The sequence below is a fragment of the Haplochromis burtoni genome, unplaced genomic scaffold (genome assembly GCF_018398535.1).
Source record: "Haplochromis burtoni strain Fernald_Lab_line unplaced genomic scaffold, NCSU_Asbu1 Contig_87, whole genome shotgun sequence".
Lineage (NCBI taxonomy): Eukaryota > Metazoa > Chordata > Actinopteri > Cichliformes > Cichlidae > Haplochromis > Haplochromis burtoni.
The window spans coordinates 1,581,985-1,603,492 of NW_024582448.1; the positions used below are offsets into that span (position 1 = coordinate 1,581,985).

Below are 21,508 nucleotides of genomic sequence, written 5' to 3' on the forward strand. Positions count from 1 at the left end.
GAACCATCAGCAGGTCTGCAGTCGTGGGTGAAGAGGGAGTAGAGGAAAGGGCTCATCACACAGCCTTGTGGTACACCAGTGTTCATTGTGATTGTAGATGAGCAGTGGTTATCCAGCCGGACATGTTGGGGGCGGTTAGGTTATAATTAGGTTATAATGTGCATTTTTGGACTTGTTTTTTACCTTTCCCGGGGCAGATGAAAGCACTGGGGTTTATTTTTGGAGGTCTTAAAATACATTTAGTTCTTTATTACCTGTTTTAGCAGATGTGTCAAATTATGATTCCAACCAAAGGGATTCCTTTACCTTTAAACATCTTGATGGCAATAAGGTTTTTCAACACAAACTATGATGTTTTTTTTTTGCCATCACCAGTGTGTGAATGTGTGTGTGAATGGGTGGATGACTGGATATGTAAAGCACTTTGGGGTCCTTAGGGACTAGTAAAGCGCTATATAAATACAGACCATTTACCATTTACCATTTTTAACCCAAGGCCAGTATTTTCATGTGACATTAAATGACAATGAAAATGTACAGTGAGAGAAAGCGAAATTTTAGCGCTGCCATCATGAGTCTTAGCATTTTGAGCACTGCAACTCAGTACATTGTTGCTAGCGTACAGTAGTTTTATTTATGTTATTTATTTGTATTATTTTATACACACATTCATCGTGTTAAAGACCGTATTTCACAACATCTTAACTACTGCCTGTGGGTTTGTATAACTGGAGTGGTGCCACTATAGGCTGGTTTGACATGAAGTAAAATTTAAAATATGTCATTTGAAATGTTGCATGTTGGCATTTTATTTTAAAAAATCTTTCTGCCTGTTTTAGAATGTGTCTGAATGTGTTTTAGAACATGTCATTAGAAGTTAGTATCATTAGAAGGCATAGCACACATTTTCACTGATTATGCATAAGATACCCACTTTTATCTATTCATAAAGGCATAAAAACCTAGATGACCTCTAATTTCCTGCTTCTAAATTCAAATAAAACTGAGGTTATTGTACTCGGCCCTTAAAATCTCAGAGATACAGTGTCTAACTTGATGCATACTCTGGATGGCATTACCTTGGCCTCCAGTGACACTGTAAGGAATCTTGGAGTCATTTTTGACCAGGATATGTCCTTCAGTGTGTATATCAAATAAATATGTAGGACTGCTTTTTTTTCCATTTGTGCATTATCTCTAAAATTAGAAACATCCTTTCCCAGAGTGATGCTGAAAAAACTAGTACATGCATTCATTAATTGTAGGCTGGACTACTGTTTTTCACTATTATCAGGATGTCCTAAAAACTCCCTCAAAAGCCTTGATTTGATCCAAAACTCTGCAGGAAGACTGCTGAACGGGACCAAGAAAGACAAAATATATTTCGTCCGTACTGGCTTCTCTTCATTGGCTCCCTGTTCAATCTAGAATTGAATTTAAACTTGTAAAATAATCATTCCGCCTTTTATCTTAAAGACTTCATACCCCCCATTAGAGCACTTTGCTCTCAGACTGCTGGTTCACTTGTGGTTTGTGGGGTATTTAAAACTAGAGTAGGAGCCAGAACCTTCAGATTTCAGGCCTGTTTTCTGTTGTACAAGCTTCTAGTTTGGTTTCAGAGAAAGACTCTGCTTTTAAGATTAGACTTTAAATTTTCATTTAGAAGAAAGTGATGTACTTAGAGCTGTGACACATGACCCTGAGTCCCCTTTAGTCATGCAGTAATAAGCCTAGGCTGCTGGGGGCTTCCCATGATTAGTGTTTCTTCTTACTCACCTTTTTTTTTTTTTAAGCGACCCCAGGAGGTTAAAAGGAGTTTTCTTCGCAAATGTAAGGTTACAGGCCTTGATACTTCCAAAGATTTTTTTCTAAATGCTTGAAAGTTCATCAGACATTTACAAAATATCTGGACAATTGTTGCTCTAGTGTGTTGGATTATACCCTACTATGGTTCAGGTATCATTGGGCATCTAAGTCATGTTTTCTCTGCGAGTTTGGAGAAAGTCTGACATGGGTTCAACGAGTTCAAGAAGATGGATAGAATGTCCTTTTCACCTACACTGGAATGCCCTTTCTTTGCCCTGCCCTGTGGTGAGAAAAAAACAGCTCATCCAGATCAGCTGAGACAGTTCAAACAAGGCCAACCTTCAGAGGTTTTTGCCTGGGAGACTTTACAAAATAAAATGTAGCTTAACTTCATTTTCATTTCCATTCTCTCTGTTTCCCCAAGGAAGGCATGACGCAGTAGGATGGAACACTAACAGCAGTTTGTGCACACACAAACACTCGGCCTCCAGCTGCTCAGGGAGAAAAATTAAAAAAGACAGTGTTTACTCAGGAAGAAATTATTTTCATGCACTGGCCGCTCTGGCTGGTCGGCAGCAGTACAGTCCACCATTACTTTGGCATACACAAACCAGATCCACCAACCTGTGTTTCTTTAGTTTTGTAATGAATTGTAAATAGATTATGATAATCAGAACTTGAAATCGTTTCTCTCTAAACATATTTCCACATATGTGGAAAAGCTATGTTAGCTTTAGATTTCCATTCCCTTTATTCAAATTTAGGGACCACCCAATCTTCCCCCTCTGTTGAATGGAGAGTCGTTGCCAAGGCTGCCTCATCCAAAATTCAATAACATGTGATTGGCAGGTCGAGGAAATTGAATTTGAATATAGTTTTTATGAACTGACAAATGTTTGTGCGTAAAACCTCCTCTTCTGTAACAATTTCCTGTTCCACACAATACTGTGTAGTCTGTGCCTTATGTTATTGGACGTTCCAGTATGGAGCACATTTTATAATTAAACACACACTTAAAAAAGCATTTCAGCCTACCTCTTACTAAATATACATATTCGGGTTGTTTACTAATAATCCAGACATCATGACTTAGCACTTCTGACCTCTTACATTCTGATTCGACAACACTAGGTCACAGATTTGAGGATAACCCTGGGGTGCGTCGGCACCTGGTGAAGAAGTCGTCCCGATGTCACATGAGCCGGACCAGCAACAGTTCTACGCCGCTGTCCAGCCTGAAGAAGAAGAAGAGGGCTTCGGAAAAGAAAACTCACGAGGTTTGCAGCGTGGAGACAGCCATGTTTTGTTTTGCTTATTTTTTTAATCACATGCAGTAGCATAGCTGGTGTTCTTTTCACTGTGTTATAGTTTTTGTTTTTTGTGCGTCAGCATGACAAAATGTGGTCCTGGAGACATATACTGTTGCAGGGACACAGTCAGATGTGAGTACTTTTGCACATGTGCTGGGGCTCACAGCCTCCTGATAGTTGTTTCTATGACTGTGAGTCTTCGATTTTATTATGATAGCATCATAAAGAAACTTCTTTGGTTCATGAGTGAACTTTCTTTAAATAGCTTGCTTTGTTAAGAATTCTACCCTTAAACAGTGTTAAATAATATTGTGTTGGCACAGTGGCAGAGATTAACAGTGATAACAACTGAGATTGTTACTGACATTTTTACTGTGTAATAAAGGTGCTGCGGGGAAAATATCTTGTCCTTTAACTAATAAGTGATCCAAAGGCTGCTAACAAGTTACAAAAGGAGACACTGTACAATGGCTTTACCTTTTTTGCCTCATATCAGATCGTACCTTAAATTCCGAATTAGTCCCCTCAGCCACAAAAGAATCCGGGTCACGGCACCAAGTATTAAATCCAGTTCTTGGTATTCTCTTAACGGCAAAGAAAGACACGGCTCAAAGTGGTCTATTTATATACTTCCTCTACATGTCACTCACACTTTAAGTTTCAATCAAACACTACTTAGTTTCACTTTCTGCCTGCAGCTCATATTCTCTGCAAAAGCATGCAGTTTCCTGTCAGTACTTTTTGGCACAGACTGTACTCAGAGTTGGACCTCTCTTATACATAAAACAATATAATCAGCAAATAAGTGCTAAGAATATATATTAAATACATGACACCACTAACATCTCCCTGCTGCTCTCCAAAAGTGATTATAAGAGATGGATGTAGCTTCTGTGGCTGAAATTATCATTTAATATGCAAGTGCCTTTAACCCGCATTGTTTTTAATTTCCAGCAGGGGGCATCTCCTCTAGCTACATAATGAAACTAATTTCCATAGAAGTCTATGGGAGAACAGCCCTTGTCTCGTGACCTGTGACCGAAGTAAACACCTTCCTCACGAGTTCATGGTTTCAAGTCTTGCTGATTATAACATGATGTTCTTTTTGTAAATAATGGTCTTCATTACAGTCAAAAAAGAAATTAAATCGAGGTATATTCAGTTAACAAGTTGCTATCATTTAAATGTCTCTTGTGTTCCAGTTTCTCGGTCAGACTGGTTCCTTTTTGAAAAAGCTGGTGCTTCTAGAATGACCTTTGCTAAGCAATAAGTTGTGTCACGATGGCTTTATCCATTTACAGTCTGTGTTTGAAAAAAGGTTGATGAAAGGATTGAGAAATAACCAACATGCAGATATAAACTGTAGGCAGACAAACCAAAACTAAAACCTTGAAACGGTGAAAATAGATCAGCAATGCTCAGGGGAATTGCAGAGTGGGGGATAATTTTGTGTATGCTTTTCCCCTTTCTCACACACAATCCTAGTTAGTATTAGTATAAGTATTGAGCAGTAGAGCTTTAATTACAGGTCCCAAGTGTAGTCTTACTGTAGCTTAAGCACAAAGTGCATATTTGTTTCTTCTGAGTTTGACAGTCAAAAACAAAAATTGTGTTGCTCTGAGGAAAAAAGTCATTCTTTTTAAAAAAGTAACAGATTGTCCCTCTAGCCCACTTTATTCTTCTTAGTTCTGTCCAAAGACAGCGAGTGCATGATGCACACAGCCTTCCTCTTAGCTGGTTGAGTGTGCTGTGTGCACTGTCTTCAATCATTATTTTATTCTTTCTCCGTGTATGTTTTGGTAAACAAACTGTATTGAAGATAGGAACTTGGAAAAGAAGTTGGGGGGATTTTCACAGCTTTAAATGCGTTCCAAGGAACTTGATCATGGATTATAAACAACGTGATAGACATGTTTTTCCCCTCTGAGTTACACCCTCATAACACAGTTGTCAAACATATTCCAAAAGTAATCTTAGACAGGTACGTGTAACGGGTCAAGCGTGTGCTTTAGCGCTTATGTTTCTGCCCTGTTTTATCTCCAGTTGTTTGTGGAGCTGAACGAGCTGATTGTGGAGAAGGACCATGAAATGCGATGGAAGGAGCGCGCTCGCTGGATCAAGTTCGAGGAGGATGTGGACGATGAGACGGACCGCTGGGGAAAACCTCATGTGGCCTCGCTGTCCTTCCGCAGCTTGCTGGAGCTTCGCCGCACCATCACACATGGTAAAAAGCTCCTGCGTGTGTCCAGCAAGCATCAGGTTATCAGTCATGCAGTTTATCGTATGTGCAGCTGAAATGAAATTCACAAACATAACTGTGATATGCATAAAACCGCAAATTGTTTCCTGCTTTGTTTCAAGCTTGCTTAAAACTGTTTCTTCCCCTTAAGACTGAATAAAGTTGCAGCAGCGACTTGTTTGGGTTGGCCTTTCTTCTCTAGGTGCCATCCTATTGGACCTCGAACAGACCTCTCTGCCCGGCATCGCCCACCTGGTCGTGGAGACGATGATCATTTCCGATCAGATCAGAGCCGAGGATAGGCCCAACGTTCTTCGGGCCCTGCTTCTCAAACACAGGTCAGTAACCAGGCTGACACTAGCATTAGGCTGTGCCTGATTGAGTGCATCACCAATTCATAACATTATTTCCTGCGGTGGTAAACAGTGAAGAACCACAGTTCAAGGAGAAGATGTTTCAAGTTAATGGAAAAGAGATGAAAAATAAAAGCCGAGCAGAGCAGTGAATCAGAGAAATAAAAGTGATTGTTTTCCCCGATTGGTTTGCAGCAGTTTAATTATAAAGACTAGTTAAAATGCTAACACCACCTTCGATTTTTGTAACACAGGGTGTCATCCTGTGCACTGCTGCTGCTTTATGTTTGTAGGCGTGTGTGCCAGTGTGTGCACTAGCTCTGACAGATAGAGAGCAGAAAGAAAGATGTGACTTGGTGTGTAAGTTTTTCCAAAAGTTCTCATTGTGTCAGGGGACACAGAAGAGCAAACCATTTAGCTTTCTTGAAATATTTGAAAGGAGTCTGGTTAAGGCTCTTTTTGACTTTGTGCCTGACCCTGAGTAAAGATCATATTAACATGTAACACACTCATGTTAAGAAAAGGTTGTTTAAGTGTGCTTTATGCGTTTGGATTTACAGTAGCTTAATGAGAATGTGCTTCCTTAACATGTTTATCTTTGGATCTTTGAGAAAAAAAGCTTCCTGTTTATCCCTTGACTTCTGTTTCATGAGATATGCCCTAAAATCAGTGAGATTTAGTTGGTTCTTTACCCATGTATTAACCAACCTGTCAATTTAGGGTACTGTGGATGCAGCTTTGTTTACATTCTGACCCTGGATTGTAGGTTTGGTCGTATGAAGAATTAGATCCAAGCCTTCCTGCTCATTAATCATTATCCCACAGAGGAGAGAAAAAAAATTCAACTCAGGGGAACTGAGCTGGGAATTTCCAAAAAGTGACATTTAACAAGACTTGGCTCATCAACTGCTGTACTTCCCCGGGTTGACTGAACTGCAAATGTCAAGACTGGGCTGTATCTGTACTGAGTGTTAAAGCCTGTGCTGTTAGACTTAGCGTTTGAGTCTTCGTTGTGTGGTCCTTCCTGGATGTTTGATCTTTGCCTTTGTTTAAGACTGTTGCTGATTCCTACGCACCGAGAGTGAAAAGGAGAGTGTAAAATTTATGTGTCCCCAAAATTCACTTTATAAATCCAGGCTTACTTTTTTCCTAAAAAACTATACGTGTTTTCATTTCAAATGTTTCCTGTTTCTTTCTAGCTGGCTCAGCTGTTATTTGAGCCGAGGAGTTTTCAGCGCTTTGCTTTTTTCTGCATTAGTAAGTCTAAGCCTGCCACTGCTGGATCGATGGTGTTGTTGGAAATTATTGGGTGTGATGCTGTTAAACCAGCGGAAGTGTATATGAGTAGATATGGGAAGGTGGTGGTAATCATAGGACACTAGAACGTGCTTTTCGTTGTCATAATCCGAATTCAAAAAAGTAATATTTAACTAGCTATTCACAAAACACGTGAGGATATAGTTACTTACATCCTGTACCCAAGTCAAACAAATAAAAGCATGGAACTGTGACTCCAGTGCTCCCTGATATTGCCACTCATTGATTTGCCCTGGCATTGACACGACAGCTAAACTGTGATACACGTGGCCAATCGAATAGCGCTCTATAACACAGCGAATTACATTTTACAGTTACATAACTAGAGACTGGAAACAAGTCGAGTAAATGTTGGCTAAATTACCAGAGGAAAGACGAGCCCTGCCTGTCAGAAGTACATACAATGTTGCCATCTTACTCACAAAGCCTCCAATTAATATTAATAGAAACAAATCTAAATCCTGTTCTGCAGCTTATGATATTTAACTCAAGAGCTCCTGTGACTTTTGCTTTTCTAAAATGATGCTTTTGTACTTAGGTGGAAGTAGTATAGAAAATAAGATAAGGAAGACAAGCGCATTCCAGAACAACTTTTGAACTTGGAGTGAGACAGTTTTGTCAACTGGTGTTGAATTTTCCCTCACGCCTGTTATTGTTATACTTTACAAGGAGCTCAGAATGTCCCTTTTTTCGCCTGACTCCATAGAACCTCAGTCCTGCCAGGTTCCCCCTTTTTTTTTAAGGCAGAATGGTACAGCCTGGATTTGAAGAAGAAGAAACTCTCCTGGATAATGGTGTGGTGACCGTAGTTAGACCCATGGATTATAGCGAAAAATAAATATCATAAATTTAACCGTGGCAACATTTACAGTTCTTTTTTACATATTTTGCACACATGCTCACAAAGCGCCACAGCAGATGCACTCAGAAGAAGCAGGCCAGTGGACGTTCTTAGCAGCGGGCCTTCATGCATTCGTTCCACATTTCACTGCCTTTTCGCATAAATTCCCAGCATGTCACTGGCTGGTTCCACAGGGAAAAGAACACTCCGTCATTAGAGTCATCGCTAGGTTAAAAGATCAGATTTATGACGTGGAATAAAATCACACTGAAGTGCTGCTAGGATTTAGCTCATCGCTTACTCAGACCACTTTAAGGATCCTTTGGAAACGTTTTGTGTGCAATTGACTTCAGTGTCACACTTCGTTCTTTTGTCTTGGGGCGCTGTCTCTTCCAATTTGAGCACAGTCTTATTGGACCATGTGGGCCTAATGAGTGAGGTGATGTCACCAGTGGACTGAACAGTGATGTAGTGAAACTTGGCCAGTTTGACATGCTTAAAAACTCGTCTTTAAGTGGGGTGAAATGTGCTTAACATCACACGCAAAGAAAGCAGAGAAAATAAGGGCTACAAAGGTCAGTCTCTGGCTCTTTTATTGATACCGTAATGCAAATATCACGTTAATGTGTCAACTCAGATTTTCCTGAAACCGCTTTCTGATTAGCTGCAAAGTGGTTTAATTTTGGAAGGATTTTGCTGATGACTTTTCTAAGATTTATAACCTCCACTGCAGCCGCATGAGGTAAAGATGGTCAACACATTAAATGAACAAAAGATGGATTAGGTGAATAAGAAGCACAGCTGTTTTGAGCATTTCTAAAATCCAGGTAATTCTGCAGCCCACTTAAAAATGATTAAGCTGTCCTTAGCATTAGGCAATTGAGCATGGATATTTTTGGCCTTGAAAACAGTAGTTATTAAATAATAGTAAAAGCAGCTGCACCTTCTGGAGGCTTTGAGTTAAGATTATATTTCTGATTCTTACCTTTGAAAAAGTGCTTGCAGAAGCACCCACTGGAATTTCAGGTCTTGTGAAAGTTCACGTAGGTATTTATTAATGTCATGGATTTCAGCCGGGGAAAAATGTTGACATTTACAAGACTGGACTTGCACCAAATTTGATTCAGACTATTTTCCGTTGTTCTTATTCCCCTGAATGACCCTTATCATTTGGTATCACCAGTTCTTGGCTGTCTCCAGCTACGAGCAGACTCGGGCAGTTAACACATTTAATTTTGGAGGTGCCACCTCGTTGACAGAAGCGTGTTTCCGTTCTAAAGCAGCAACAAAAGTAAGCACAGTTGGGGGAGTTGTTGGTAGCACAATCCCATAACCTTCATCTCGAGTTCGACCACCTCCTTTTGAAGGTAACTTTCTTGGCCTTTCACTTTTACTCACTGACTTTTGTTTTCATTCACTGTCTGGTTAGATTTAGGCATTGAAATGTTACACCGGTAGTCTATTTTGTAGCACCACAAGTACGAGTCTGCATAGTTTCAAGTGTTGGAGATAGGACCTAAAATCCCCATCTCAATGTCCAGCCTCCAGTTTTCTATCACTGTGCAGGCTTTTCCTTGCAGACAGTATAGGATGGCAGTTGCTGGCCATATCTATGGATGAGATAACAACTGCAACTGGCATTTCGAAATGAGAATGTATATAACAATTTGAAAACTTTGATGATCTCTTAGCCCTTTTTTGGCTCTCACATGAGATTGACTTTTGGGATTCAAATGAAATGAGTGGACAGGTATTGGTTGCTTATATCATCATTAGAATCTGCTCTCTTACTATGACCCAAACTTTGTATATATATATATTTATTTTTTTTGCAGCCATCTAAGCGATCACAAAAATCGTTTTCATCGCCACCACTCATCCAGCAGTCTTCATGGCAGCTACAACCACAACCACGTCCACGACACCAACCAGCCATTGGTGTCCGAAGAGCACGATGAGCACCACGAACACAAAGGACCCGTGTACGATCCCAAACAAGACGTTTTTGTTAGCCTGTTTGTAAGTTTTCTCTTCTCTCTTTAATGTGTTACACATTGTCAGTGTCTCTGTAGTTAACGTCATTTACACAGCTCATTTGATTTTTAAGAGGCTCCTGACAGAGATCTGAGAAATATGGGGTCTCGGTGATGAAACAATGTGACGTCGTTGAAACAGTGCAGGCAGACAGCGCGTTAAATTGGCTCTACCAAAGCCAAAGTGAGTGATTAAGTAGCTCTGACAAGATCCCACCGGAGTAATTGGACTCGGCTATCTAAGTGGACGGAGATTAAAGGGACGCTGAGCTGTCTTGTTTTAGTTTATGGTTTGCATTAAGTTCTAAGAAGCACACAGTGAGCACAGATTTTGAACGTGGTTACACAAAATTCCTGATGTGAGGCCCGTGGCTCTCACTTTGGCCTTTGAGACGCTTCTTAACAAGGTCAGAGGTCATGTAAGTAGTTCTTGAAGTCGGAGAATGCAGGCCTCCCTGCGCCACATGTGTTGAGTTAAGTTCTTAGTCAGTGTACAGGTGCTTCTGGTTAAAGCATCTTGATATATTAGCTGCGAAAACTTGTTCCTCCTCAGCTTAAAATGTTGGCAAATTTAAACCAGCTTATTAAAAAATATTTTTCAGGCATAAAAAATGGTTTGAAATGAGATGTGACTGTTGATACCTACGTTCCCACAAATGTAAGAATAATGTCACATTATTAGCGCAGTTCTTTGTTATATCACATCACCCTGGCTAGCCAGTAATGTGGGTAATCTTTGTACTGTTCTTCCTCCAAGAAATCTCTCCACCCTCTGCCGGAGACTCATCCAGCCACAGCCAGATCTATGAAACTTCTCGCCAAGATTCCCAAAGACGCTGAGGCGGTCATTGTTTTAGTTGGTAAGCTTTGGGACAGAGTTTTTCTTTTCAGTTTTTATAAACCACTGGGAGAATAATGCTAATTTCTTGATTTGGCTGTGCCTCACAAACTGCCACTCTCAATATTTTTCTTGTGAAGTACATCAAATCAGTAAGCAGGTTTTTTTATTTCTTTATTTTGTCCTGTTCTGTAAGGTTGTGTTGAATTTCTGGAGCAGCCGGCTATGGCCTTTGTCAGGCTGAGCGAGGCAGTCCTTCTGGAGTCGGTGCTTGAGGTTCCCGTCCCTGTTCGATTTATTTTCGTCCTTCTCGGTCCCAGTCAGTCCAACGTGGACTATCATGAAATTGGACGTTCTTTCTCCACTCTCATGTCAGACAAGGTAGCCTTCAAATCTCATTCTAAGGCTCTAAGGTGTGTAATTTTTTTTACTAATAATGATAATCTGCTAAACCAAAATAGTTTTGAATCCTATAATATCTTTCCAGTGATAGAAAGTGGGGGTTAAAATTGGACAAGTCACACAGATTTCTAATTATCCTGCTTTTTCTGTCACGGCCATCCACTTCTGTTCTGGATTAGAACTTCCATGAGGTTGCCTACTTTGCTGATGACAGACAAGACCTCCTGAATGGCATCAATGAATTCCTGGACTACAGCATCGTGATTCCACCGTCAGACGTGGAGGGAAAAGACCTCCTGAAGACAGTGGCTGACTTCCAGAAACAGATGCTGCGGAAGAGAAAGGAAAGAGAGCTCAAGAAGCACAGCTCCTTAATTGGAGTAGAGGCAGAAATCAAAGGTAAAAAATAATGTACTTGAATTGTTCCAGTCAGCACTGGTTCAGAAAAGGCTGGAAAACTTCAGTGAACAACTAGACACCTGGACACTTGAGACTTGTGTATTAGGGCTCAAATCAACAGAAGAAATGTGTCTAATCTATTCTCATGTCTTTTCTCTTCTGTAAGTTCTGATGTTTTCATAGAATCTATTGTAAATAGAAAAAATATAAATTTCATTCACTACCTTGTTTTTTGGAGGAAGAAATTATTAGATTTGGAAGAGCAAATGAATCGTTAAGTTATCAGCCAAATGCTAAAAAGCTTTGTTAGCAAGGAATGTGCATAGGCTATATAGACAGAAACCAATACTAGCTTGTATTACTTGTACTAGTACTTGTACTTGTACTAGCTAATTAACAACCAAATAAAATACTAGAATTTTGCTTACAAAAGCTGGACTTCTTGGATGGCCTTTTCCAAAAGCAACCGGCAGCATAAATATGGTCAAATGGTCCACATCAGTAACTAGCATCATAAACAGCTAGCATCAATCGCTATGTATTTTAGCACCCACTGGTCAGTCACAGAAGTAATGAACTAATATTTGCAAAAAAAAAAAGCAGCAATAAAATTTAAGCATGGAAGATAAAGCACATAATTTACCCCCTGTACAGCTGTTATAAAGGATACGTTTCTTTCTACTATAAAGTTGGACATTTTAAAATGAGGGTCAAAAAGAAATGACTCCCTTTTGGAGGTAACGTCAAGTGGCCAGTTGAAGAACTGCAGTGGTTTATTGTTTTTTACTCATGGATGGTCTGTGGATATTCGTTTGTTCATGCTGTGACGCCTGTATGAATGCCCACAGAGGTGAGTCCTGAGGAGGAGGAGGAGGGAGAACAGGAAGTGGATCCATTAAAGCGCTCAGGAATGCTGTTTGGAGGTTTGATCCACGACATCCGCAGGCGTTACCCGCAATATGTGAGCGACTTAAAAGACGCCCTGGACATGCAGTGCATTGCTGCTGTCATCTTCATCTATTTTGCCGCACTGTCACCCACTATTACTTTTGGAGGCCTCCTGGGTAATCAAAACTTACTTAAAAGATATAGTCCATATTCTTTGATGTACTGCATGTAATTTGTCTATCTCTGTGTGGCTACTTCTGCATACAGGAGAGAAAACAGAGGGCATGATGGGAGTGACTGAACTCATTGTTTCCACTGCAACTATCGGAGTTATATTCTCACTGCTTGCTGGACAACCCCTTCTCATCACTGGCTTCTCTGGACCCTTACTGGTGTTTGAAGAGGCCTTCTATAAGGTGACTTTTAGCAAGGCAATGACAACACAAAGCCTCCCACTTCATGCCATCCCATGTACTTTTTCTCTTGTCAGGTGATTAATCTGTCCTCTCACTCAGTTTTGTCAGGTCTACAACTTTGAGTACCTGACTGGTCGAGTGTGGATCGGCTTCTGGCTCATCTTCATCGTCCTGGTGATTGTGGCAGCAGAGGGTAGCTTCCTTGTCCGCTACATCTCACCTTTTACACAGGAGATTTTCGCTTTCCTCATCTCCCTCATCTTCATCTATGAAACTTTCTCTAAGCTCATCAAGGTAAGAATTTAAACAGTAATCAGTCCTGCAAATGCTAATAAAATCAGTCACATTGTATAGATTTACTCTTTTTTTTTTTTCTTCCAGGTTTTTAAGGAACATCCACTGATGGCTGTGTATCCCACTGACGCCAGTGGGGCTCAAAATTTTGATGGTCCCATATACAACCAGCCTAACACTGCTCTTCTTTCTCTGGTGCTCATGATGGGCACTTTCTTTGTTGCATTCTTTCTCAGGAAGTTTCGAAACAGCCGGTTTTTAGGTGGCAAGGTAATAAACTTCCTTTAACCCTTTCAAACAAATCATATCATGCATCTCATGAGAATATAAATGAACTCTATAGAGCATTTTTTATTACATCTAGTCTAAGTCTAAAGTGAATGGACTTCTTTATGTTTCATGGAGACAAGGGTGAAACCACTGCGATACCTTGCCCTCACCCTATCATATGATCTATTAAGGTCAGCTGACACGTGTTGTGAGTGGGGGTTGAGGCGCTTGGGAAGAGATCTCAAGACTGCATTGTAGGTGGCTGACAGCTGGTGTCATAACCCACCGCATCTGTTTAATTACGGTTGTACACAGGGCACATAGATGGCTTCTTTTACTCTTCTGTCAAGCCCGCTTTGTTGTCGAAAGAGTGACCTTTACCCTTTAGGTGAGGGTATACAGTATAGTGCTGCTCTGCACAGCATGCACAGTGTTGTTATCTTGTGTTTGGGAGCTTTTGTCCTTGAGATAAACCAGTATTTGTCTGAAGCTGCAGCTGGGTCTAAAGTACAATGCTCATGATAGGGTGAGAGAAGGTGTCACAGTGTGGTTTCAGCCAAAACCTCTGGTGATGTTAAGGACCCACACCTTTTTTCACACCTTGGCTAAGGTGAGGTCAGCAACCCTCACTAAGGTTTAAATACCTCTCTGAAACTCTCTTCCATTTGGTTTTAGAAGTGACGACACCTCTTGAATGAGAGGTGAAACATCTTCTTGAAATTTAAATTTCATTTACTTTCTAAATAAATACATATTTTACTGTATATTTTAGAAACAGTATTGTTTAAACTTCATCCTCTGTGGCTTTTCTGCATGCTGTTACCACTAAATATTGTGGAAAGGTGTCCAAACCTCAGCAGGGATGTGTGACATGCTGTGAAAGAACAAGGGCCATATATGAAACATTGCTCTTTAGCACTCCTAGTGGAGGAAAACGTCAGCGTTTATGTCAGAAGGTTGATTCTGTCCATCTGGACAGAAATGTTTTGTCACTCATACAAATGTATTCTTCATTCGCAGTTGAATGCATAATGACTGTTATGCAACTGTACCATTTATAAGTTTGGGAAAACCTGCAGTGAGCTAAGACTGAATAACTCACTTGTTCCAGATGAACATTTCTGGCATTTCTGTACCTGGATGACAGAGCATGTATCAAGACTTCACAGTTTATATTTGAAGGTAAACTGTAGCTTAAGATGAGACGAGGCAGGTAGGCTGTGTGATTTCAGATGGTAAATATCTTTGTCTCTGCACTGAAACGGTTATGTGCAGTTATTCAGTGATGCAAATACGTTTTTAAGCTTCTGTTTTACAGACAAACTACTGCTGGCTAGTCTTGATAGCTAAAGTGGTTTGTTTTGATGAAAAAAGAGCAGATCAGTCATATAATTTATACTCATTCATATGAAAAGCAATTCAAATCAGCATTTTTCCACTCAACAGGAGGTTGTTCCCTTCTACATGACTTCTTTCTTCATAATCTTTGACTTATGCTCAAGTGATGTTTCTCTTTATGAGATCTGGGATGTATTTTCACTTTTAATTTAATGTTTGGTTTCTTGATATTCCCAGGCCAGAAGGATTATCGGTGACTTTGGCATCCCGATCTCAATCTTAGTTTCAGTACTGGTGGATTACGCCATTACTGACACTTACACACAGGTAGCGTCACTGCTAATCACAGAAATCCTGCACAGCAAGTGCAGACATTTTTCAAAAGCTCTAACATATTTTTCTTTTCAGTATTATAAACAGATTTTTTTTTCTCTCTTTTAGAAACTCAATGTGCCATCAGGTTTTTCTGTCACGTCTCCTGATAAGAGAGGTTGGTTTATCAGCCCCTTTGGTGACAAGAAGCCCTTCCCCACTTGGATGATGGGGGCGTCTGTTGTTCCTGCCCTGCTTGTGTTCATTCTTATTTTCATGGAAACTCAAATTACTTCGTACGTTCGCACGCCATGATTATATACAGTTGCAAAGAATTCTGTACATGTGCATGAAATATGTTCACTAAAATAAACATTTTATTGTTTTCGTCTTGTTCCTCCAACATCTTAGGTTGATAGTCAGTAAGAAGGAGCGTCGGCTGGTTAAAGGCTCCGGCTTCCATCTGGATCTCCTGCTCATTGTCATCCTGGGTGCCCTCTGCCCCCTTTTTGGCTTGCCGTGGCTCACGGCAGCCACTGTGCGCTCTGTCACTCATGTTAACGCGCTCACAGTGATGAGCAAGGCCACGGCTCCTGGAGAAAAGCCCATGATCCAGGAGGTGAAAGAGCAGAGGCTCACCGGACTTCTTGTGGCTGTGCTTGTTGGTAAGAGGAGAGGCAAGGATGGGAGTGGGGAGTATCAAATGACTATGCAGCACACCCCCTTCCTTTTTTGATCATAGCTTAGCAACTGTAGTTAGAAAGGCCTGACATCAAGCCTGTTGTTTTAGATATACATACATTGCATTTATGTATATTTATTTGCAGACTTTCTAAACAGATGGTTGTTTAGAACGTCTACAGCACTTTGACTGCGATATCTTTAAAAAAAAAAAAATGTGTATCATGCTCTGTTATGTAAGATTTCAAATAATCAATTAAGTCCATAAACTCATTAGGAAAAGGTCCTAATTGCTGAGGAGTTGGGGTATTTTCTCCCCACTGCAGGCCATTAAAAGGAATGCAGTTTTAAGGTGCTTTAACACAAGAATGGAGCCTCAAAGTCTGAAAGTGAAGCCAGTGGCCGAGTCAAATGAAAAGAACGTTGTTTAAGGAATCTGTGCAGTCCTGTGAAAAACAAAGTAAACCATTACTTCTTTTGGAGGAGTTAAGAGGATAAGTAGTAGACAGATGCTGCTAATCAAATGCACTTGACTAACTGATCTTTAGCAAGTTTGGACACTTCTATAAAAGCAGTATTCGTAGTTTTCTGGTCTGCAGCATTCGGATGTGTTACTACAATGCCACATTTTCCCCAGGAGTGGACGGACCAGCATATTCAGCCAGATCTCAGATTTTTCAGTGCACAGAGACACTGTTAGAAAACCCAAAAGCTCAGATTCTACAGGTCTCAATTCGCATGGTAAATATTAAAGTGCATGACAACACAATCAGAAAAACTGAACAAGTATTGCTTGTTTGGAAAGGGTTGCTAGGAGAAAGCCTCTTCTCTGTAAAAAGAAAGAACATAGTGTACTTAGCTTTGCAAAGTTTGCATCTGAACAAACCACAGGACTTCTGGAACAATGTGCTTTGGACATATGAGTGGAGTCATAATGTTTGGTAATAATGCACTGTGCCACTTGTGGCAAAAGCCAAACTAAAGGTTGGCTGAAATTGGGTCTTGCAACAGAACAATGATCAACAAACTGATGATCAACTGATGAACAAAAGGAAAAGATTAAGGAAGGAGAACTGTGCATAAATTAATCCTCAAATAGTTGACCTGCTATACCTAATGAGCTACATCAACCCTAAAGTTCTTCTTAAGTCAGACAGAAAAAGATTACTTCAAGTTACTTAATGTTAAGATGGCTCTACAAGATACTGAATGGGGTGCACTTGGTCTTTCAGGGGTTTGCACAGAGTCTGTGAAAATGTCCATTTTCACATGATTGCATATACACTGTGTGGCTGCTGCCATAGTAAGTATAGCAACATTAATTCCAAAGTCAAAATAAACGCAATTATTTTGTCCAATTACAGGAAAAAATATAAAGCCTGTTGTTTTTTAAGAGTTTACCAACATTAACGCAGAAATTAACCTATTTAATTTAGTTAAAATTAATTGAAAAGGGGAGACAATGTAATCGGCTGGCAGAATTACACTTCTTATCATTCTATGTAAGGAAAGTGTAAGGATCAGAATTTACACCAGATCAATATTCAAGATGGAATAAAACACGAATCTGAACCAGTGGCTATTTCTAAGTAAATAAACGCGAGCTGGAAGAGTGGCAGCTCTGTAGCTCCTGCATGTCTAGACATTCATGAAGGTTGACTCAGCCCAACAACAGTTTAAAATGATTTTTCATTCTGTTTGTCTTCAAAATGAGCCGAGACAGTCGTTCTACAAGAAGAAAATTTTGTGAAAGTGAAAATGCACTGCCTGACATTGCAGCATTGTTTTTCATCCACTGACTCATTGCGTTTTGCCGACTGAAAGTCTTGTTTCAATTAAGGTAGGGTTCCCGAAGCAATCTTAAGTCTAGTTTGATCCAGTTTGGGTATGCAGGCGTGGTGAGTCATCATGATTGTTGATCTTTTGTTTGAGTGAAATGCTGTTTGGATTAGGAAGAAGACTGTTTGGATTAGCCCTCAGAGTATCTTAACCAAGGCATCTGAAGAGGGAGTGTGTTTCTAATAAAAGGCACGACAGCGTGTTTGTTTTTACGGGCCGTTCCCGTTCCCTTGTTGAATGAATAATTTTCTCCACAGTTGCCAGTTATTGTGCACGCATGCAGTAAAATCATGTTAAAAGTCCCCCTTTAAATCCCTGTTTGCCCATCAGGTATGTCCATAGTGATGACAGATATTCTCCGCCTCATCCCTCTGGCTGTGCTCTTCGGGATCTTCCTGTACATGGGGGTCACCTCTCTGACGGGCATCCAGCTGTACGAACGCATAACGCTTATGGTCACGCCTGCCAAGCACCACCCGGACCACATCTACGTCACCAAGGTAGCACACGCAATAGCAGTGTTTACATGCCCTCTGCTCTATTATGAGCGGTAACATGGAGAAACCAAAGCCAGCAGAGCAGCAACTGCGGGACCAAAATGACGTCTGTCCTCAGCGTTTGAGTTAAATCAAAAGAAAAACAGAGAGGCTTAGATGCTGAGAGTCAGAGACATACTACAACGTCACAGTGGATAATGACAAATCCCAATGAAAACCATGCACAGCAGATTTCTGGTTTAAAGTCCTGGTTTCGAAAGAGTTTTTTCCTGGAGTTTGGACCCAAATCTGAGAGTAACCTCAACAGTTTAGGGAAAAGCACAGTTCATTTTCTGGCCATCTGGTTACTAATTCATCCATTCCTCTTATTTCACCTGCAGCTGTCAGACTATAGCATAGTTTTATCTACTCTTTGTATTACTGGTGTCAAAACATTTACATCTGTAATTTAAAACATCTAATTAAAATATTAAAGCAAAAAAAAAAATCAGAAAAGATAAAAATAAAAACTAGATTCTAGAAAAATGTCTTAATTTTAGTCTTTTAGCGTTACTTCATGTCGTGTTGCGCTGTATTCTAAAACCTTGTAAATTTTGCCTCCCGTAAATCATTCAGTATTTATATTGCATCAGCTGGCTATAGCATTGCCTCAAAATGCTTTATATTAAAAGGTAAAGATCCTGCAATACTCGAGAGAGTCTTCTATAAGAAGACACATCCTCCTCTGTCACACCAACCCTCTGCATGTCCTCCTTCACTACATCCATGAACCTCTGGATGAAGCTCCGTCTTCAACATCCTTTGCCCAATATATTGTTGCTGAAATTTGAAATAAATTAAGGCGCACACAGCCAGGCTGTCTTTATGAGTTTCATTACTTTTGTTAAGCGGTCAAACAGCACAGGCAATGTGACAGTAGCCTGCATCTTTATAGAGACGGGTTATCTCTCTGCCATGGTCACAGAATACTTTGTGTAATAAAAAAAATAACTCGTACATCAACATGTGATATATCTGGAAAATAGCAAAGCTCCGATATTGTCAGGTCAGCTAATCTTAACACCATCAAACCAACTTAACACCTTCAACTCAAACACATAACCTCTTTTTCTAAAGTTGCTGTGTTTACATGTGCAGCAGATTACCTAGATGTTAAAAAAACAGTTATAACTGGGATGTAGTGGGATCTTTATGTACACACAGCAGCAGTGCGTGAAAACACACACTCTCCATGGGACTACATAGTAGGATTGTATTTCATGTCTTACCAGAAACTTAAACAGCACGTCCTCAAGTGCGCAGATGCTTGCTCTCTATTTTTTTTTTTCTTTTAACAGCACGGTTTCCAACCTAATAGCTCACATAGAAAAGCTTAGATCTTGTTATGTAGGGAACACTCCCTGCTAACAGGTCTCCCATTCACGCTAGAGCAACTTTGCAGCTGCTTATCGTGATAACTTGCAATAAAGCCTATGAGACTGTAAATAAATTACAACCATTCCCATGTCTTAAAATCAAGTCTTAATGGCTTTGTAATTCAAAATTTTCCCTGGTGAATTTCTTTAAAAAAGAGAGACAGAAAATCTAACCCTCATGCATGTTTAAAAAAAGATTAGATGCAGAATTTTCCACTAGATGGAGCCAAAAATGTGATTTGTGCATCTCTGGATATATCTGTCTGTGCTGTAATTTCCTGGTTTCTAACCCTCTGACCAATATGTGTGTGTTTCTTCAGGTGAAGACATGGCGCATGAACATGTTTACCATCACCCAGCTGGCATGCATCGTGGCTCTGTGGGTAGTGAAGTCTACTGCGGCCTCCCTGGCGTTCCCCTTCGTCCTCATCATGACGGTGCCGCTGCGACGCCTCATCCTCTCCAGGATCTTCGAGGAGCGTGAGCTCCAGGCGGTAAGTTTAGGTAGCAGAGACTTTCCGAGAATGTTTGCCACAATCATCCGATCCCACATAGCCTCGAGATACTTACTGTATACGGCAAATTTAAAATTCAGCGGACGTTTGCATGTTTTTATATCAGTCTAATACTGACTTGCAGGGCTTGAAACAAATTTGACCCCTGACAGTTCTGATGATTATTTTTGCCCCTGTGATCATTTCTCTTTCTCATCCAAATCATTTCAAGACATACGCAGATATTGCTTTTTGCTTTTGGGTTTCATGTTTTCTTGGACAGATCCACCTAAACCCATACATGTCATCACTGTCAAATTAAAACCTTCCATTTCCTAAATGTCAACTTTTTAAGAGCAAGAAAATAAGCTTATTCTTAACATGACCACCGTTCATGTGTTCTCATGAACCCTCTGCGCTGCCCCAAACCACCTAAAGGACTGGCAAAAGTTGAAAATTGCCAAAGCTGAACCTCCTTGACGTCAAATCCTCCACTCCCTCGAACCTTCACCCTTGTATGAACTCCATAATAAATGTTCCTGTTTCACATTCTTTGCTTTGCTTTTCTGCACTATAGACAATTGGTAAACCAAAGAAAGTCAAAGGGGAAAAATGGCCTTGTAGCTCTGGTTTGTCTCATGTTCACATTAGTGGATGAAATAATGTGAACCTGAGGGAAAGTCATTCCTAGAAAAACTTCTAATGATCCATGTATGGGAAATGCAAATTAAAAAAACAAAACAAAAAAGAAAACTACTAAGTACATGATTTGGACCTTTGCTAGTCAAGATTGACACATACCATCAATGATTTTCTACAATAATTCCATAAATATAACCTAAATCCCAAAAAAGTGGAAACAGTTTGTAAAATGTTAATAAAAACAGAATGCAGCGATCTGCAGATCTCATAAATAAATCCATATTTTCTTCACATGGGAATATAAAAAACATATCAAAGGTTTACATTATCCTGTGTTGCTACATTTTCTTGCTTCCAGAAAAATACTAGCTCAGTCTGAACCTGACACATCTCAAAAACGATGGGACAAAGGCAACAAAAAACTGGGAAAGTAAGTGGCACTAAAAAGAAACAGCTGGAGGAACATTTTGCAAGTAATTAGGTTAACTGGCAACTGGTCGGTTACATGACTGAATAAAAGGGAATTGTGGAACACTCTCAGAATAATATTCCTCAGTGTAAAATTGTGAAGCCATATGCAAACATGATCCAGAAACACGCTTCTCTGGGCCAAGGCTCATTTAAAATGGACTGAGGCAAAGTGGGAAACTGTTCTGTGGTCAGACGAATCAAGATTTGAAATTCTTTTTGGACAACATAGACGCTGCATCCTCTGAACTAAAGTGGAGAGGGAACCTCTGGCTGGTTATTGGTTCAAAAGCCTGCATTTCCGATTCTATGGGGATGTATGAGTGCCTTAGTTTGCACATCTGGAAAGTCACCATAGGGTATATACAACTTTTAGAGCTACTACACTACCATCCAGACAATGTCTTTTTGAGAAG

The 21,508-nt window shown here is 40.1% G+C and overlaps 1 protein-coding gene across 5 annotated transcripts in view; it reads left to right on the forward strand.

Annotated features, from left to right (window-relative positions):
• Positions 1 to 21,508, forward strand: part of slc4a3 (solute carrier family 4 member 3) — a 64,987-nt gene that overhangs the window by 35,814 nt on the left and 7,665 nt on the right. For all 5 annotated transcript variants that reach the window (XM_014334665.2, XM_014334666.2, XM_005925772.3 and 2 more), the window contains 16 exons: positions 2,938 to 3,083; positions 5,160 to 5,340; positions 5,558 to 5,693; positions 9,702 to 9,885; positions 10,657 to 10,759; positions 10,934 to 11,118; positions 11,319 to 11,538; positions 12,387 to 12,602; positions 12,694 to 12,842; positions 12,942 to 13,136; positions 13,224 to 13,406; positions 14,982 to 15,071; positions 15,186 to 15,352; positions 15,468 to 15,721; positions 17,907 to 18,076; positions 19,809 to 19,982. In XM_014334665.2, the coding sequence (XP_014190151.1) occupies positions 2,938 to 3,083; positions 5,160 to 5,340; positions 5,558 to 5,693; positions 9,702 to 9,885; positions 10,657 to 10,759; positions 10,934 to 11,118; positions 11,319 to 11,538; positions 12,387 to 12,602; positions 12,694 to 12,842; positions 12,942 to 13,136; positions 13,224 to 13,406; positions 14,982 to 15,071; positions 15,186 to 15,352; positions 15,468 to 15,721; positions 17,907 to 18,076; positions 19,809 to 19,982 (2,753 nt within the window). The remainder of the gene's footprint in view (positions 1 to 2,937; positions 3,084 to 5,159; positions 5,341 to 5,557; positions 5,694 to 9,701; positions 9,886 to 10,656; positions 10,760 to 10,933; positions 11,119 to 11,318; positions 11,539 to 12,386; positions 12,603 to 12,693; positions 12,843 to 12,941; positions 13,137 to 13,223; positions 13,407 to 14,981; positions 15,072 to 15,185; positions 15,353 to 15,467; positions 15,722 to 17,906; positions 18,077 to 19,808; positions 19,983 to 21,508) is intronic.